At 38.2% G+C, this 17,468-nt stretch overlaps 2 protein-coding genes across 2 annotated transcripts in view; one reads left to right on the forward strand and one right to left on the reverse strand.

Moving 5' to 3' along the window:
- prdx2 (peroxiredoxin 2) overlaps positions 1-17,468 on the forward strand; it is a 45,362-nt gene that overhangs the window by 5,273 nt on the left and 22,621 nt on the right. The window lies entirely within an intron of this gene.
- Positions 815-9,504, reverse strand: prokr1a (prokineticin receptor 1a; the record flags this gene model as incomplete). The annotated part of the gene is made up of 2 exons (XM_081362398.1): positions 8,926-9,504; positions 815-1,520 (listed from the first exon to the last, which is right to left on the reverse strand). The coding sequence occupies exons 1-2, from the start codon at positions 9,390-9,392 to the stop codon at positions 815-817; spliced, it is 1,173 nt and encodes a 390-aa protein (XP_081218524.1). The 5' UTR covers positions 9,393-9,504.

The following is a 17,468-nucleotide window of genomic DNA, read 5'->3' on the forward strand; positions in this document are numbered from 1 at the left end:
ATCACACAACGCGCATGACACGTCCAATTCGCGAACTAATGACTCATTTGAACCGATTCATTTTAATGAATGATTAAAACAACTGATCTTTCCAACAGTGAACTCAGGAGACGTCTGAATCGGTGTATAACTAATCAGTAACACTTTACAATAAGGTTATATTTATTACATAAATTACATAAAAAGTACATTTTTAAGCTTTAAAATAAATAAAACCAAAAAAATCGAAAATCGCACCGCAATCGCAATATTTGTCAGAAAAACCGCAATTAGGTTTTTTCTCAAAATCGTGCAGCCCTATTGTGGGTGCATGTTTTATTGGCACTATAGTGATAATTTCAGCTTTAAAGTTTAGGGTTAGCAAATATGTGGGTAGAGGCAACAATTTTTTAACATTAGTCTGAAAATGAATCCTAACAAGACATTTTATTTGGCACTTCTGTTCAAATCAACCAGCAACATAATTTGTGGTCTATAATCTACATTGATCACAGAACCTTTGGTCCGATCACTGGAAATGCTTGTTGACGTAAGGTGGGTCTTTGAAGCAATGAATATATTAATCTGGGGTCATTTTACTTTCATGTTGCTCATAAACGAGTTCAGTCGGTCTCATCAGCATAATATTTCATATCACAGCAGTTGGCTGAACCACATTAGGGGCTTCAGTTATGTGATTTGAACCTTTTCATTGGTAATTCAGTTGATGAAGTCCGTCTTAATTTATGTGGGCATGTAATTCATATGTTCATGCTGTGCGGATCCTTCCAAAGTAGACCCCCAAACCTTTAGTGTATTTTCCTGTCTCATCCGTTCACTTAATTTGTGTACATTCCACATCCTCGGTCACTCTCAAGGATGAAGTCCTAATGTCGTCTTCCGCCATCTTGCCGACTATCGCCCTAGTTAGCGAGCGCCAGTTAGCGAGTTTGACGGCTCCGAGGCACTTTGCGGCATTGTTCCTAGCGCTCACAAAACACAAAGTGTTAATGACCCCGTTGCTCATAGCGATGCACTCGATGATGTAGAAAACGACCAGCGAGTTACGTCCGCGCGTGATCAGCGCCGGGTAGAAATCGCGTAACAACGTGAAGCTGTAATATGGCGTCCAGCACAACACGTACGCCACGAGAACCGCGATCAGCGCCACGACTGTCCTGCGCCGTCGCCGTAGTCGCTTACGCAGCTGGTCCGTGGGAAATCCCGGGACGCTCTTGAACCAAAGCTCCTTTGAGATCCGCGCGTAGCAGACTGACATGGTGACCACGGGCCCCAAGAACTCCACGATGAAGATGAAGAGGAAGTAGGAGCGGTACATGATCTGCTGGTCCGCAGACCAGATCTGGGCGCAAAAGATCTTCTTGTCGTGGCCGAGCGTGCTGTGCGGGTACTCGTGTTCGGTGGCGAAGTAGGCCGACGGCACCGCGATGAGGACTGGGATAATCCAAACCCCAAAAATTAGCCAGTACGCTGTCTGAAACCTCATACGGGGCTTCAGAGGATGAACGATAGCCATGTACCTGTTGAATACAGAAAACTTTGAGAAAACTGCCCGAATTCACATATAGATATTAGTAACAGTGGGAAACGAGTTTGTATGGAAGCTTGTTTCCGCCACAGAATAAAATATTTGAAAAGATAATTGCGACTTTTTATCTCACAATTGCGAGTTTACATCTCGCAATTCTGACTTTATAACACACAATTGCGAGTTTATAAAGTCCAATTCTAAGGAAAAAAGACTGACATTTAAAGAGTTATAAAGTTAGAATAGCGAGATATAAACATGCAATTCTGAGGGAACAAGGCAGAATTGCGACATGTAAACTTGTAATTGTGAGAAAAAAGCCAGAATTGTGAGATATAAAGTCGCAATAACCATTTTTATTTCTTATTCTGTGGCGGAAACAAGCTAGCTTCTATAGTTTTGTGACTCTTGACAGTTATCACAAAATATCTTACATTTATCTCTCAATGCAAAAAAAAAAAAAAAAATTGTTCTTAATGTTTTCAATTGTTTTGTTTTTTAAAACAATATATATATATATATATATATATATATATATATATATATATATATATATATATATATATATATATACACTAACCTAAAGGATTATTAGGAACACCATACTAATACTGTGTTTGACCCCCTTTCGCCTTCAGAACTGCCTTAATTTTATGTGGCATTGATTCAACAAGGTGCTGAAAGCATTCTTTAGAAATGTTGGCCCATATTGATAGGATAGCATCTTGCAGTTGATGGAGATTTGTGGGATGCACATCCAGGGCACGAAGCTCCCGTTCCACCACATCCCAAAGATGCTCTATTGGGTTGAGATCTGGTGACTGTGGGGGCCATTTTAGTACAGTGAACTCATTGTCATGTTCAAGAAACCAATTTGAAATGATTCGAGCTTTGTGACATGGTGCATTATCCTGCTGGAAGTAGCCATCAGAGGATGGGTACATGGTGGTCATAAAGGGATGGACATGGTCAGAAACAATGCTCAGGTAGGCCGTGGCATTTAAACGATGCCCAATTGGCACTAAGGGGCCTAAAGTGTGCCAAGAAAACATCCCCCACACCATTACACCACCACCACCAGCCTGCACAGTGGTAACAAGGCATGATGGATCCATGTTCTCATTCTGTTTACGCCAAATTCTGACTCTACCATCTGAATGTCTCAACAGAAATCGAGACTCATCAGACCAGGCAACATTTTTCCAGTCTTCAACTGTCCAATTTTGGTGAGCTTGTGCAAATTGTAGCCTCTTTTTCCTATTTGTAGTGGAGATGAGTGGTACCCGGTGGGGTCTTCTGCTGTTGTAGCCCATCCGCCTCAAGGTTGTGCATGTTGTGGCTTCACAAATGCTTTGCTGCATACATCGGTTGTAACGAGTGGTTATTTCAGTCAAAGTTGCTCTTATATCAGCTTGAATCAGTCGGCCCATTCTCCTCTGACCTCTAGCATCAACAAGGCATTTTCTCCCACAGGACTGCCGCATACTGGATGTTTTTCCCTTTTTACACCATTCTTTGTAAACCCTAGAAATGGTTGTGCGTGAAAATCCCAGTAACTGAGCAGATTGTGAAATACTCAGACCGGCCCGTCTGGCACCAACAACCATGCCACGCTCAAAATTGCTTAAATCACCTTTCTTTCCCATTCTGACATTCAGTTTGGAGTTCAGGAGATTGTCTTGACCAGGACCACACCCCTAAATGCATTGAAGCAACTGCCATGTGATTGGTTGATTAGATAATTGCATTAATGAGAAACTGAACAGGTGTTCCTAATAATCCTTTAGGTGAGTGTATATATATATATATATATATATATATATATATATATATATATATATATATATATATATATATATATATATATATTAGGGCTGTCAAATTTAGCGCGTTAATAACGCGTTAACGCAAAATCATATTAACGGCACTAATTTTTTTAACGCTCGATTAACGCAGCGCGTATTTTCTGTTTGACCCGTGACCCAACCCCTAGTTGGAGAAATGGAGATACACAGTGTTGCCAACTTAGCGACATTGCAGACCCCTTTAGCGATTTTTTCCCTTCAACAAAGCGCCCAAACCTTATTTAGTTTCTGAGAATACTGCTCTCCCAGCACGCGCGCGCGCCTCTCTCTCTCTCTCTCGCTCTCTCTCTCTCTCTCTCTCTCTCTCTCTCTCTCTCTCTCTCTCTCTCTCTCTCTCTCTCTCTCTCTGCGTCTCACGCGGAGGAGCAGCGCTTTAATTCAGTTAAACACAGATATTATGTTGCTTCTCTAATTTTACAAATATAGCCGAAATCAGAGCACGGATATTGTCTTTAGCTTATGTGTATTTGATTTCACCAGACGACGGCTCGATTATCAGAATTTTTGTGCAGATTAACGTCTTGGAAGGGAGAGCTGGTTATGTTTATTTGGTCGCGTTTCAGTCACCATTTCAAATTCATTCCGTTGTTTGACAACAGAAACAGTAAAATATAGGCTACGTTTTATTGAGAATGTATTGATAATTTAGCTTCATCAAAATGGGCACAGAGAGAGACAAACTACAATGTAATAATAAATGCTAAATGTACATTTAGCATTTTCAGAAGAGCTGCCCTGTCATGCAAAAATCTAAACATTTTTGTGTTAGTAAATTGCTCAGTGCAAAGAAAGAGAAGTAATGAGAACCTGGTATTTCTTTGTTCTTTCTACATGTGTCTAATAGACATGAACAAGTTCTTTGAAAAACATCTATGACCTTTGAAACATGTCTCGTCTTCATGCTATATTGACTATGGTTTTAATAATAAACATACATTTGCATAAATCATCTATATTTATCAATGCCCACGTTGATTAGAGTATTACAAACTTGAAAAGTATAAATTTAAGGTATATTTAGAACAAATAAAAAATGTGCGATTAAATGCGATTAATCGCGAGTTAACTCATGACAATCACGCGATTAATCGCGATTAAAAATTTTAATCGATTGACAGCCCTAATATATATATACGGTACACAGTGCTATGCATAAGTTTAGACACCCATGCTAAAGTTGACTAAAAAGAGGAATAAAAAATCATCTTTTGGAAATTGAACTTAATGCCTTAATTTAAAAAATTAGGAAAAATCCAACCTTTAAGGACACCAATTTTCTTTGTGAATGAATAATGTTTCGTAAATAAATAAATGTTCTTCCTTAAAATACAGGGTGCATAAGTCTGTACACCCCTATGTTAAATTCCCATAGAGGCAGGCAGATTTTTATTTTTTTTTTATTTTATTTTTAGGATACTATGCCTCCTGATAAGGTTCCCTTGGCCTTTGGAATTAAAATAGCCCCACATCATCACATAGCCTTCACCATACCTAGAGATTGGCATGGGGTACTTTCCATAAGATCATCTCTTAATGCAAATCAAACTAGCTATTAGGCTAACTGAAATAAAACCATGCCAATCTCTAGGTATGGTGAAGGCTATGTGATGATGTGGGGCTATTTTAATTCCAAAGGCCAAGGGAACTTTATCAGGATGCATAGTATCCTAAAATAATAATAAAAAAAAATACTTAAAAATAAAAACCTGCCTGCCTCTATGGGAATTTAACATAGGGGTGTCCAAACTTATGCACCCTGTATTTTAAGGAAGAACATTTATTTATTTATGATACATTATTCATTCACAAAGAAAATTGGTGTCCTTAAAGGTTGGATTTTTCCTATTTTTTTAAAATTAAGGCATTAAGTTCAGTTTCCAAAAGATGATTTTTTTATTCCTCTTTTTAGTCAACTTTAGTATGGGTGTCTAAACTTATGCATAGCATTGTATATATATATATATATATATAGGCCTATATATACAGTATATATATATACATATATTATATACAATATTATATTATATACAGATATACAATATTATATTTTAAACAAGTGAAAATAATTACTTTTGCAGTAAAGCAAAATTAAAGAGGTCTTAATATCTTCTGCTGTGTGGCTTCTCAAGTAGTTATTAAGTAGTATAATATTTAATTTCAAAATAAGAAAAAATAAAAAAATAAATCTTTTAACAAGAAAAATCAGTAACATAGTTGCCAAGAAGTACAGGGACAATGTTCCAGAGACAAAAAGCAAAAATGTAAGAATCATATTCTATATAAAGCTCACATCAGCTAATAAGCTTATATTAATTACTCGGGAGAAATGTACATATTGGAGATTTAAAGTTGCCTAAATTATTCTGTTTTCCTGTGTTATATTTTAAAATGTAATTTATTCCTGTGATCAAAGCTGAATTTTCAGCATCATTACTCCAGTTTTCACACATGATCCTTCAAAAACCCTTGACGTGTCCAAACATTTGACTGGTATTAGATTTTCCAAAATGGCATAAATTCAGAATTTTGGACTGGGTGTGGACCAGGAAACTGTGAGCATTTCGAAGGGATCTGGTGTGTGGTGTGTGGGTGTTTGTGGTAGATCTGTTATGGTATTTATTAAACATCTCAGAGCGGATCTCTGTTCAAGGCTCAAACGTGGAAAATGAATCAGGATTATTTCGGTCTGGCACACAGCGGTCTATTAACACGCACTGACTCTCTGATCTCTCTGTCTGATCTGATCACTGCTCCCCGTCCTTAATGAGATATCCCATAACCTTTTGACATTCACGGCGAATAGCATCTCTTGTTCTCTAACTCAAAGGTACAGCACTATTTCTACACATTTACTCTCTGTCCGTTTTGATGAACAGCTCTTTGCTCAAGGCTCATCTTTTTTTGAAATCTGAAATCTGTCCCTCTCTCTGTAATGATTCCAAATGGTAAATACACATTTCATTTGTTAATTCATCTGTATGTAACTTGAAATTCTGATGTTCCAAAGAATTCTGTTCTTCCCATAGGAAACCTTCAATAGGGAGCGGAGTCTCTCGGCAGGAGTGAACAGAACGTACTTTCAGTTTCTGTGATGCATGGGCAGACTAAAGACTTTTATCCTTTATTAAATTTACTATTGATATGTATTATCTGTGCTACCTGATCCCAAATGAGAAGTCGGAGTTCTGCTCGGAGCAACAGGTTGGATGATTTCCTGAATGGGATTCTAAGATCCGACAGCTGCTCTGTTCCAAAACCTAGCGAGCTCCCTAAGTAGGGAGCATTTAAAGGCATTATAGTCTGCCCCAGGTAACTTCCAAAACAACATCACCGTTTTCACAAATTCGCGTTTTTAGTTGAAAACAGTATCATGTAAACTTGGCTTCTAGGCCAATATATATTTAACGTTCTATGTGTTTGGATGCTTATTAAAGTGTCATTTTTGTCAAACTCTATAGCAATAAATTAAACTTACAAGGCTTAATTTCAGTTAGGATGTTGCCTTAGAAGGTAGCTGCCTTAGTAGACACTTAGGCACTCACTTTTAAAGTGATATCTGTCCTGCTATTTACTGAAATGTGCTTGAGAATAGATTGTTCAAAAATAACTAAACTGCAGCACGGACTGACGAATGGGTTAAAGGAACACGCCGACTTTTTATTATTCACGACTTTAGCTTATTCACCGTATCCCCCAGAGTTAGTTAAGTCCATACATACCCTTTTCATCTCTGTGCGTGCCGTAACTCTGTCTGACGCACCCACCGCTAGCCTAGCTTAGCACAAAGACTGGAGGTCCAGCTCCAGCTGGCATAATGCATACTGCGTTATTTTGTCACTTATTGGGAGCAGTATGCTAGCTGGAGCCATTTACCTCCAGTCTTTGTGCTAAGCTAGGCTAGCTGTGGGTGCGTCAGACAGTTACGGCACGCACGGAGATGAGAAGGGTATGTATGGACTTATCTAACTCTGGGGGATACGGTGAATAAGCTAAAGTCCCAAAAAGTCAGCGTGTTCCTTTAACAGTAAGATCTTCAGAGGCGGCGAGACTGTTGGATGTAGCGTTCTGTGTGCCAGATGTTGATTTCATGACATGCTAGCAAACCTAAGGCCTCGGTTTACATGAGTATAAATACAGCAGGTTCTGCCAGGCCATTCAAAAACTGACATGCTAGCCTGAGTAAATGACCAAATGTGATGCAAGCGCAGAGCAATTCCTCGGGTGCAGCTGCCCCTCAGAAAGCATCCGAATGTATGAATGACTTCTGCAGTCTCTCCTAAATCTGAACCTGATCCTGTCTTAAAGTTTTTCTGAGAAATTCCATCTTGTAAGATTGGGAGTCATAAACAGGAATTTATGTGTTCAAGCGATTTTCAATTTCTATTTTTCACTTGGCACCTTCCATGAATACGATAGAAATGAAACAACTCGAAGAGAGAGTATTATCTAACATAAAATTAACTGAACTAGACAGCCGTGTTGAGGAGCCGTTCTTCGTCCGTGGATTACTCTGTCGTCTGGATTTCACTGCTGACGATATGACATGATCCATGATTGTTAGTTTGATTGGATGGGTTTGTTAGTGTAAGTCTGTACCAGACATTGGTATTTTAATCAAATCCACAAATTCCTCTGAAGAACCAAATTAGCCAGAGATCAATTATTACGATTAGAAGATCTGGCATCTGTCAAATCATCTCAGATGTATTAAGAGAGGAATAAAAAACGGACCCCAACTTTTTACTAACTTTTAAAAATGTAAGTTAAAAAGCTGAATAACAGTGATAGATGTATGACAGCCTAATTTAGGCAAAATTGGCATTCAATATTAATATTGTATACAAACATTTGCGGTCGATAGGATTTTTTATGTTTTAAATTAGTCTCTTATGAAATAAAAATATAATAAAACATTAATATCATGAAATATTAATACAATTTAAAAATAACTGTTTTTAATTTAACACTGTTCTATGTGAATATATTTCAAAATGTAGTTTATTCCTGTGATCAAAGCTGAATTTTCAGCATCATTTCTCCAGTCTTCAGTGTCACATGATCCTTCAGAAATCATTCTAATATGATGATCTGATGCTCAAGAAACATTTATGATTATGATCAATGTTGAAAACAGTTGTGCTGTTTCATATTTTTGTGGAAACCATGATACATTTTCATTTTCAGGATTCATTGATGTATTATCAATGAATCCTGAATTTAAAGAAATTAATACTTTTATTCAGCAAAGACTTATTAAATTTATCAAAAGTGATAATAAAGACATTTACAATGTTACAAAGGATTTCTATTTCAAATAAAATGTTGTTCTATTGAACTTTCTATAGTAGCCTATACCTACTCAAGAGAGTATGCGATTTCGGACGCAGCCTAGGTCTCACAAACTTGTTGCCTTCTGACCAATAGGCCTACCAATTTGCCATGATCATTTAATAAACAAATCCCAACTCTTAAAGTCTTGGGTTAAAGACACTCTCCCACTCATGCAGCACGAGCTCAGAGAGACAAACTCACCTGTCCACCGCGATGGCTAGCAGGGCATTAGTGGACACGTAGAGAGACACAGTCCTAAGGTAGTTAATGGAGACGCAAAGCACAATCCCATGATCCCATGACAGCTGTTTGACCACGTAATAATCCACCAGAAACGGGCAGCACACAGTCGCCACCAGGAAGTCTGATATTGCCAAGTTGGCGATGAGTAAATTGGTGAGATTCCTGAGTTTTTTGTAACGCGCCAATGACGCAATAAAGACGCAATTCCCAACGCCGCAGACCAGCATGATGGAGACCAAGACCACCGCGATGACGATGGTGGCCATGAAGAACGGGCGTCCCTGAGTCGTGTCCGGGATCTCGTCCACCGGGACCTCGTAGTCCAGAGGGATGTCGTAATTCGGGGTCATGAGGTCATGAGGGCTTCCTGACGGGTGGATGAGGGTCCATGTGCTGGTGGAGGTGCTTCTGTTGTCTTCTCCCATCTTCTCTTTTTACTGGTCTGTTAAAGAACCAGGGTCTTCCATACTCTTTCTCCAATGCACATCTGTTGTCAGCTGCAAAAATGAAGAAAATGAGCTTCCACAACATACTTTCAAAGGACATTCATCACAGTTTGGCAGTTTTAGCCTCGAAGCATTTGGAAAAACTTAATTTTTATTTCTGCTTTATTTAAATGAACGAAAACAGCACAGGAAACAAATGTTGTTAGTTATGTTTATATAATATTATAGTATTTGTTATCATTTTAAATTATTTTTTATATTTTAAGTTTTTATTTTGTCAGTTTAAATTCTGTAATATTTCTTTCTAGTTTAAATTTTTTTTTTCAGTTATAGTACTTTTTTAAGTACTTTTTAAGTACTTTTTTAATTATAGTACTTAAAAAAAATTTCAGCTGACAAAAATACAGCTGTAACCAAAATGATGTTGTTAATTATTATTTATATTGCATTAAAGTATTTTTTAGGGATGCACCGAGATGAAACCGATGCCGGTTTGGCCGAAACCGATTATTCTTTATATTTGCCGATAAATCAAAATCCACATTTTAATATAATTTTTGAGAGCCTCATAATTTCATATTTAAATCATATTTCAAGCAATTCAAAACCATCATGTTGAACAGTGCGCACACACAAAAAGTTATTTTAAAGTCCCCCTGTAGTCAATAATCGTATCCCTTAAAACTCATCTTTGATCACCAAAATGACACATTTAAACGTTTTTTTCCTTGAATTTTTTTTTCTTCATGCCTTAAAATAGCTTAAATGTAACTCTACACCCTTGTCTCATTTAGTATATGTGGTTCTATGAATATGCAAATGAGCCCCTCCTCCACTCACTCACTCCAGCTCAGAGATCCACTGGTTGACGATCACACGTTGACCTGATTGGTTACAAGGTAGTTTGTGACGTCAGAAACACCAGCGACATTCAAACCGTGTTTTTGAGACTGTCTTTGGTTCACTGCAGTTTTAAAGGGGGGGTGAAATGCTCATTTTCACTCAATCTCCTGTTAATCTTGAGTACCTATAGAGTAGTATTGCATCCTTCATATCTCCAAAAAGTCTTTAGTTTTATTATATTTATAAAAGAAAGATAGGCTGTACCGAGTCTTTCCGAAAAAAAACGAGCGGCTGGAGGCGGGCCGTGTGGGCGAAGCTAAAGCTTGTGTGCTAACGCGCCGATAGCTAACAACACACAGACATTTGAAGCAGTTTTACTCACCGCCCGGTTCCAACGCACGACCGCGAACCTTTATCATTGTGACTGCTCGATCCTTAAGCATTAGACGATCTGCAAATCCGTCGATCTGGGCTTTGTTTATAAAACAATCATCGTCGAAATGCAGGGAACAAACAGTCTTACACAACTCCGTTTATGCTCAGGAAAACAAACTCCATCCACTGGTCCCTTAACGCCGGGTTCTTTGGGAATCTGTGCAGGGTTGTCTTGCCCTGGCAACCAAAAACACACTTCTTTGGTGACATTGACTTCCCTAAAGCCGAGCACAGCGCTTTGATGGGCGTACTGCTTTCGCTCTCTCGCTCTGGTCTATGGATGCGCGCGCGCCCGCGGCTTTCCGGCACAAGTGCCCTTAGGACCCGTATAAGGAAATTCCGCCCCAGCTGACGTCACGCAGACCCATACTAAAAAAAAACTTTCCGAAACTTGTGACAAACCGGAAGGACAATTTTTGGAACAGAAATACTCCTTCAAACGTACAATTTAATTTGTGAAACTTTGTCCATGTTTAGCATGGGAATCCAACTCTTTAACAGTGTAAAAAACTCAGTATGCATGAAATAGCATTTCACCCCCCCTTTAAGGAGAAAATACTCAGCAATGGTGTCGACTTATGAATTTACACATGGTTTGTCTTAAAGCATATTAAAAACACCACATAGACATATAAACAACATTAAAAGCTAGATTTTCACCACAGGAGGACTGTTCACTGTTCACTGAAAGATTCACTGAGGAACCAAAAATCTTTTATGGCATCATTGCGGAAAAAAAAACCCTTTATTAAGAATGATTTTTGGTTCCCCAAAGAAACTTAAAGTGATCAGTTCTGAAAAGAACAACTTTTTCTTAGTGTGAAGAACCTTTTAACAATCTGAAGACCCACTATATAGAACCTTTTGTGGAAAGGAAACCTTTTCTGTGCACGTTCACGGTTCTTCACCACTGAAATACAATTATATGGGGGCGGTCTGACATGAGGGTGAATAAATGACAACAAAATATTCACTTTGGGGCGAAGAGTGCTTTTAATGGAAGAAAATATAGCTATTCATAACCCACTCTCCGTGAGTCAAAAATGTGCTTGTTATCTGGCAGTTACAGATTTTTATTTTAAGTTCAGAGAGCTCACAGATGGCCACATTAGGGATGGATTTATGATAATGCTCAGATTTAGAAGCATGTTTAATTAAGACTTAGCTGCGCTTCTTTTTATTTAAAACAGAACGTAATTCACTAGACTTTTTGTGTACTAATGGGGTGTTTTCAGTTGCCTCTCCTCTTGCTTTTGATTTCTTTTGTTATCTGGTGGTACAGTATGAGGCTGGTATAACAAATATAGTGTCAGTCCCAGCTACGAGTGACATGATATACTGGAAATTAATAGCCTTTTAGTGCTATTAAATGACAAGTAATCAAACAATTTTCCAAAATATTTATAAATGCATGACTGGACTAAAAAGGTTGCATTAAGCTTCCACAACATAGGTTGACATAAGAGGTGTTTTTTTTTTTGTTTTTTGTTTTTTTGCATGTATACTTAAAATGCATGTGGAACAGCCAAAATGTGACGCCTATTTAGGAATGGCACTATAATAAGATTAGATTATATTTATGTTGATCAGTCATGGGCAAAACAAGCACTGTAGATAAAGTTAAATCATAAACGTTTGCATTATTGACTGCAATCAGCAAACACATACTAAACTATTCACAATAAATCGTTCACAATGCATAAACAATTCACGCGCTTCAGTCTGAGTTGTAAATATATTCTGCTCTTATGAAACTATTTTTTTTGAGAGCTATTCACTGGTTTGTGGTTAATAGGTCAACGACAGCCTCAGAATTAATTGGTTCCAAACTTCTAAGATATATTCTTTGTAGTCTATACGCCATTATACAGTCAAAACATTTGTTATATTTTTATATATATATTATATATATATATATATTTTTACAGAAAAAGGCGCAGACTACAGTAAAACTCCCACAACGATTTAACTTTCCCTTCAGAAATGAAAATGTCCTACCTTCACAGTATTAATCCCACCGTGTTAAACTCGTCTTGATCTCGGAGTGAGGACATCAGCGCATCTTCTTCAGATGAGTCTCCTCTAGTGTCTGCTGTGTGATCGCAGTGCTGATGTTGATGATGAATGAAGCAGCTCTTCTGCCCTCTAGCGGCAGTGCGTGTGTCTGCGGCCCGGGTCACATGATCGCGTAGCTCTTCGAGAATTAAGTCAACTTTTACAAACGTATCTTAAATAAATCCAGCACACTGAGCTCCTAAAAAATGCACATGTATGCATAGCGTCGACACAGTAAATTCTGACTGGACGAACTGCGAAACCGTAAAATATGCCATTAATAAACGCGCCATTAGCGCAGAATTTACTGTCGACGCTATGCATACATGTGCATTTTTAGGAGCTCTGTGTGCTGGATTTATTTAAGATACGTTTGTAAAAGTTGACTTAATTCTCGAAGAACTACGCGATCATGTCACTAAGTTAATTCCTTGGCAAACGGCTACAGTTGGACCTTTGGATTTGTTTATTCCGATTATTATTCACTATTAATGTAACAAATAGCACAATACAAGCAATAAACCAACATTTATTATTCTAGCACAGTATAGGCTACATGAGGCAAGTTTTTTGTTTTCTTTTTTTCCGCCAAAACGCGGAAGCGAGTAAGCATTATTAGCTCTCTAAAATGTTTTTGAATGGGGTTTTGGTTAAATGGCTGAAATGTCTGTGGAGAACACAAGCTCAAGACACTTTCACGTTTTATTCTACGACATGAAATACATAAATATTACCCCACTCGTGAATTTTTTTTAAGCTGGTAGGCTATGTGTCTTGAAAACGGCGGTTGCTAACAGGGGACGAACGGGTAAACTCAGTCCGTTTTTACAGCCTCATTATGTTTATAATTGTGCTCTTATAAACTCTTCTAACTAAAATGTTCTGGGAAAATGTTTTTAGATATAAACTGAAAGAGTTGTCGGAAGCTTAGTGATGAGCTTAGTTGAATTCATGGGACCGTGGTGTACGTAGTTCCTTAGCTTTTTACTTCTGGCAACTGCACTTAGGCTTCAAAATTCATAAAATTTGTGTTCATCTGTTCGTCTAATTATCTTGATGGACAAAACGTGTAAGTATCAAACAAAAAGCTTGTTTTTAGCGATAATCCAAAAACATATGGGAAAATCCTATTTTTATTTTTTATTTTTTTTTATTTTATTGAACACCAAGAACAAAAACAAAATATACATCTAGCCTACAATGCATTGATAAATACAGATAAACAAGTATTTCTTATTGGGTTTTGTCGAGGGAACCAGCATGATGCTAACTGCCAATTAGCCTACAAAGTGACGTCATAACGGCACTATTAATGAGTCAAGTGTTGACGAAAAAGATGCGTCTTCAGCATTTTTCTTGAAAAAGGGCTAAAGACTCAGCAGCTGGGGTTGAGATATAGGCAGGTCATTCCACCAGCTTGGAACAGTCAAGGTGAGGGTCCTTGAAAGTGATTTTGTGCCTCTTTGGGATGATGGCACCACAAGGTGCCGTTCACTTGCAGAACTCAAGCTCCTGGAGGGCACATACAGTAGGTCTGAAGCAGTGAGTTTAGGTATAAAGGTGTAAAGCCAGTGGTTGTTCTGTGGATAAACATCTCAGCCTTGAATTTGATGCAAGTGGCAATTGGCAACCACTGCAAGTTTATGAGGAGAGGTGTGACGCGCACTCTCTTCGGCTCAGTAAAGACCACGATTGCTGCAGCATTCTGGATCAGCTGCAAAGGGTTGACAGTACATTCATTATTTATAGTCCAGGTATGTCTTTTATGAGTGTTTTTATTTAAAGGCCCTTCGGGAGCAATAAATGCGCATTTGTAGAGCATTTCTTATTCGGTAATTTAAGTAGGCCTACTCTTTTCCATTCCAGATTTTTGTGGTCTGAATTCAATTATAAGTAAATAAAGGTGACTTGTTCTCGTTCGGTTTATTGGGAAGTGTGATTGAGAACATGATATTCCGTCTGGTCATAATACATTTTTCTGTACTCATTTCATCCTTTGATATCATTCTGTCTCTGGTTTAGCAGGACTGAAGACTGAGAAAACCTTGAGAGAAACAATCTAGTTCATCCTTTGACATAAATTACTGATATGGCGTTAAAGGGTCAGCAATGGACCCCGATACCCGACGAGAAGAGATTTCATCAGGTAATTTCATTGGGCAAATAAATCAATAGTTCGAAGCTCCATTTTCTCCCAGAAATCAAAATACAGACTGAAGAAAGACTAATACAGATTTCACTTAAAGTCAGTGAGGACTACTTTACTTTTTTTTATCACATTATTTTCATAACAGTTAAGCATATTACTTGAAGCTTTCGCCACTGAATAAAAAATAAGGTAATGTTGAGTCTCACAATTCTGACTTTTTCTCACAACTGCGAGTTTACATCTAGCAATTCTGACTTTTTTCTCAGTTTCAAGTCAGAATTGTGAGATATAAACTTGCAATTGCAAGAAAACAAAATCAGAATTGCAAAAACTTTAGAATTGTGAGAAAAAAAGAATTGCGAGATATAAACTCGCAATTGCGAGAAAGTCAGAATTGAGAGAAAAAAGTTAGAATTGCAAGATATAAACTTGCAATTGCAAGAAAAAGTCAGAATTGCAAGTGTAGCGGGTTCCTGAGGGGTAAAAGGAGAACGGACACGAGGAAGTGAGTTCAACCCGGAGGGTGTATTTATTTAGAAGTGAGCAAATATAAGGAAAGTAGACCAGTGGATGCTTGACTGTAATCCTCAGGTCCATGTCTCCGTAAAGTAGTGCTTCTTTTAGTGTTTCCCAGTGAGAGTGTCTTCGTGGTTTGGGTGAGTGAAGGTGAAAGTCCGTTGAGCAGACAGTGTCGAGTCAGTGAGGAGGTCTGCTGGCGGAGAGTCCCTAACACCAACCTCCTGTTAGTCACTCTCTGGCAAAGAAACAAAAGCACAAGCGTTAGTCTCAGTTCACAGAATAATATCTACCTCTTCTTTCTCCACTGGCGTTTATATCTCTGTCTAGGACACTGACTGAATGCCATCAGCTGGGCTTGGTGATTGCTCCCCAGCTGGTTTTTGTGTGTTGCTGGCAACTCCTCACACAAGATATAAACTCGCAATTGCGAGAAAAAGTCAGAATTGCAAGAAAAAAGTCAAAATTGCGAAATGTAATCTCGCAATTGTGAGGGAAAAAAGTGATATTTTACATTTTTTTTTGTTATGTAATTTCCCCCCCTTTAATTTCGGCTTGAAATGACCTAGGCACATTTTCGTGGGATTTACGAGAGGAGCTCCTGCAGGACAAGCATCTGGACGTGCAGAAGAATTTAAACAGGTGTCGTGTTAAAGATTTACTCGCATGTAGAGCACAGATTCTATCAAAGAGCATCATACTTTCCTCCACACACAAAATCTTTCACTCCTGACAGAATTATTCCTGAACACCCTCTAAATTTACAGCTCTGACACTGATGGGAGAGGATGGTAGATTGCTGTGTGGACAAAAATATCCATCTCATTCTCTAAATCACTCAGTGTCCTGGGAAAAGTGAGCCATAAAAGCAGCACTGAAGCTACAAGCAGCTGAATATAAAACATATATCTTATAGAGAGTTTTGAGCAACATAGCAGAACAGAATTACAATGTTCCTGCCATAATAAGTGAAGCTCATAGCAGGAAGTGAAGAAGCAGTGAGGCTTTAATGGTGGACAGTAGAGCTGTACGATTAACCGTTAAAAGATTGTTCTCAGTTCAAAAACCCACGCCAACTTATCCCTAAATGACAACGATTCACCCAAAAGTGAAAATTCTGTCATCATTACTCACCCTTTGAAAGTAACTCTGCCTTCAAATAACGATTGTATCAATTACATCGTTACGCCAGTAGGTGGCGACAAGTGACTGTTAAAAATATATTTGTCATTGAATCATTCATTCAAGACATTCGTTCAAAAAATGCTGATTCGTCCAATAATGAAACAAATCTTTAAGACTGAGTCATTGAATCATTCACTAACACTGATATAAAAAACAACAACAACAACAACAACAACATTCAAATTAAATACACATTTTTGAAATTAACATTTTGTCAGAACCTCCAGTAAATCACATGACATTTTGTTAAGTTGTCTCTTCAGAATCGTGGAAGAATCGGGATCTCTGTTTGAAACAAAAGAATCGTGATTATCAATTTATCCAGAATCGTGCAGCTCTAGCTCTAGCTCCATCACACTGCATCAGAGACCCGGTGAACTCGTTTGATAGCAGCTGTGGACGCCTCCCAAGTCCTTTCCACGCTGTCTGAGTGTCCAGCACGCTTGAGTTACTTCACAGATTGTGTGCGGCTACCTGACGGTGTGAACAGAGATTATTAAACTGTCGTGATGATGAGACATCAGCTCGTTTAGAGAGTAAACGAGGATGACGGTGTAGCTGATATCTTCTCAGATCACTGTCGTTATAAAATGACTTGCTCAGAACTATTTTACACAGTTTACTGACCCCAAATACAAACTAATGCAGAAATGGTAGTTTTTTTTTTGGGGGGGGGGGGGGGGGCTTCACAAAGCCTTGTCTGATAAAATGTTAAATCATTTGAAAAATTTAAGTTGTATAGATGAGGGGGTTTCAAGGTTGCTAAGGTGTTCTGGTTGGCTGTTAGGGCATTTGTAGTTCTGGATGTTGCTATGCAGTTTCAAGGGTGTTCTGAGTGGTTGGCCATTACAGGCCAAAATAGTCTGTTACTA

This window comes from Scardinius erythrophthalmus (assembly GCF_964197995.2).
Source record: "Scardinius erythrophthalmus genome assembly, chromosome: 3".
NCBI classification, from domain to species: domain Eukaryota; kingdom Metazoa; phylum Chordata; class Actinopteri; order Cypriniformes; family Leuciscidae; genus Scardinius; species Scardinius erythrophthalmus.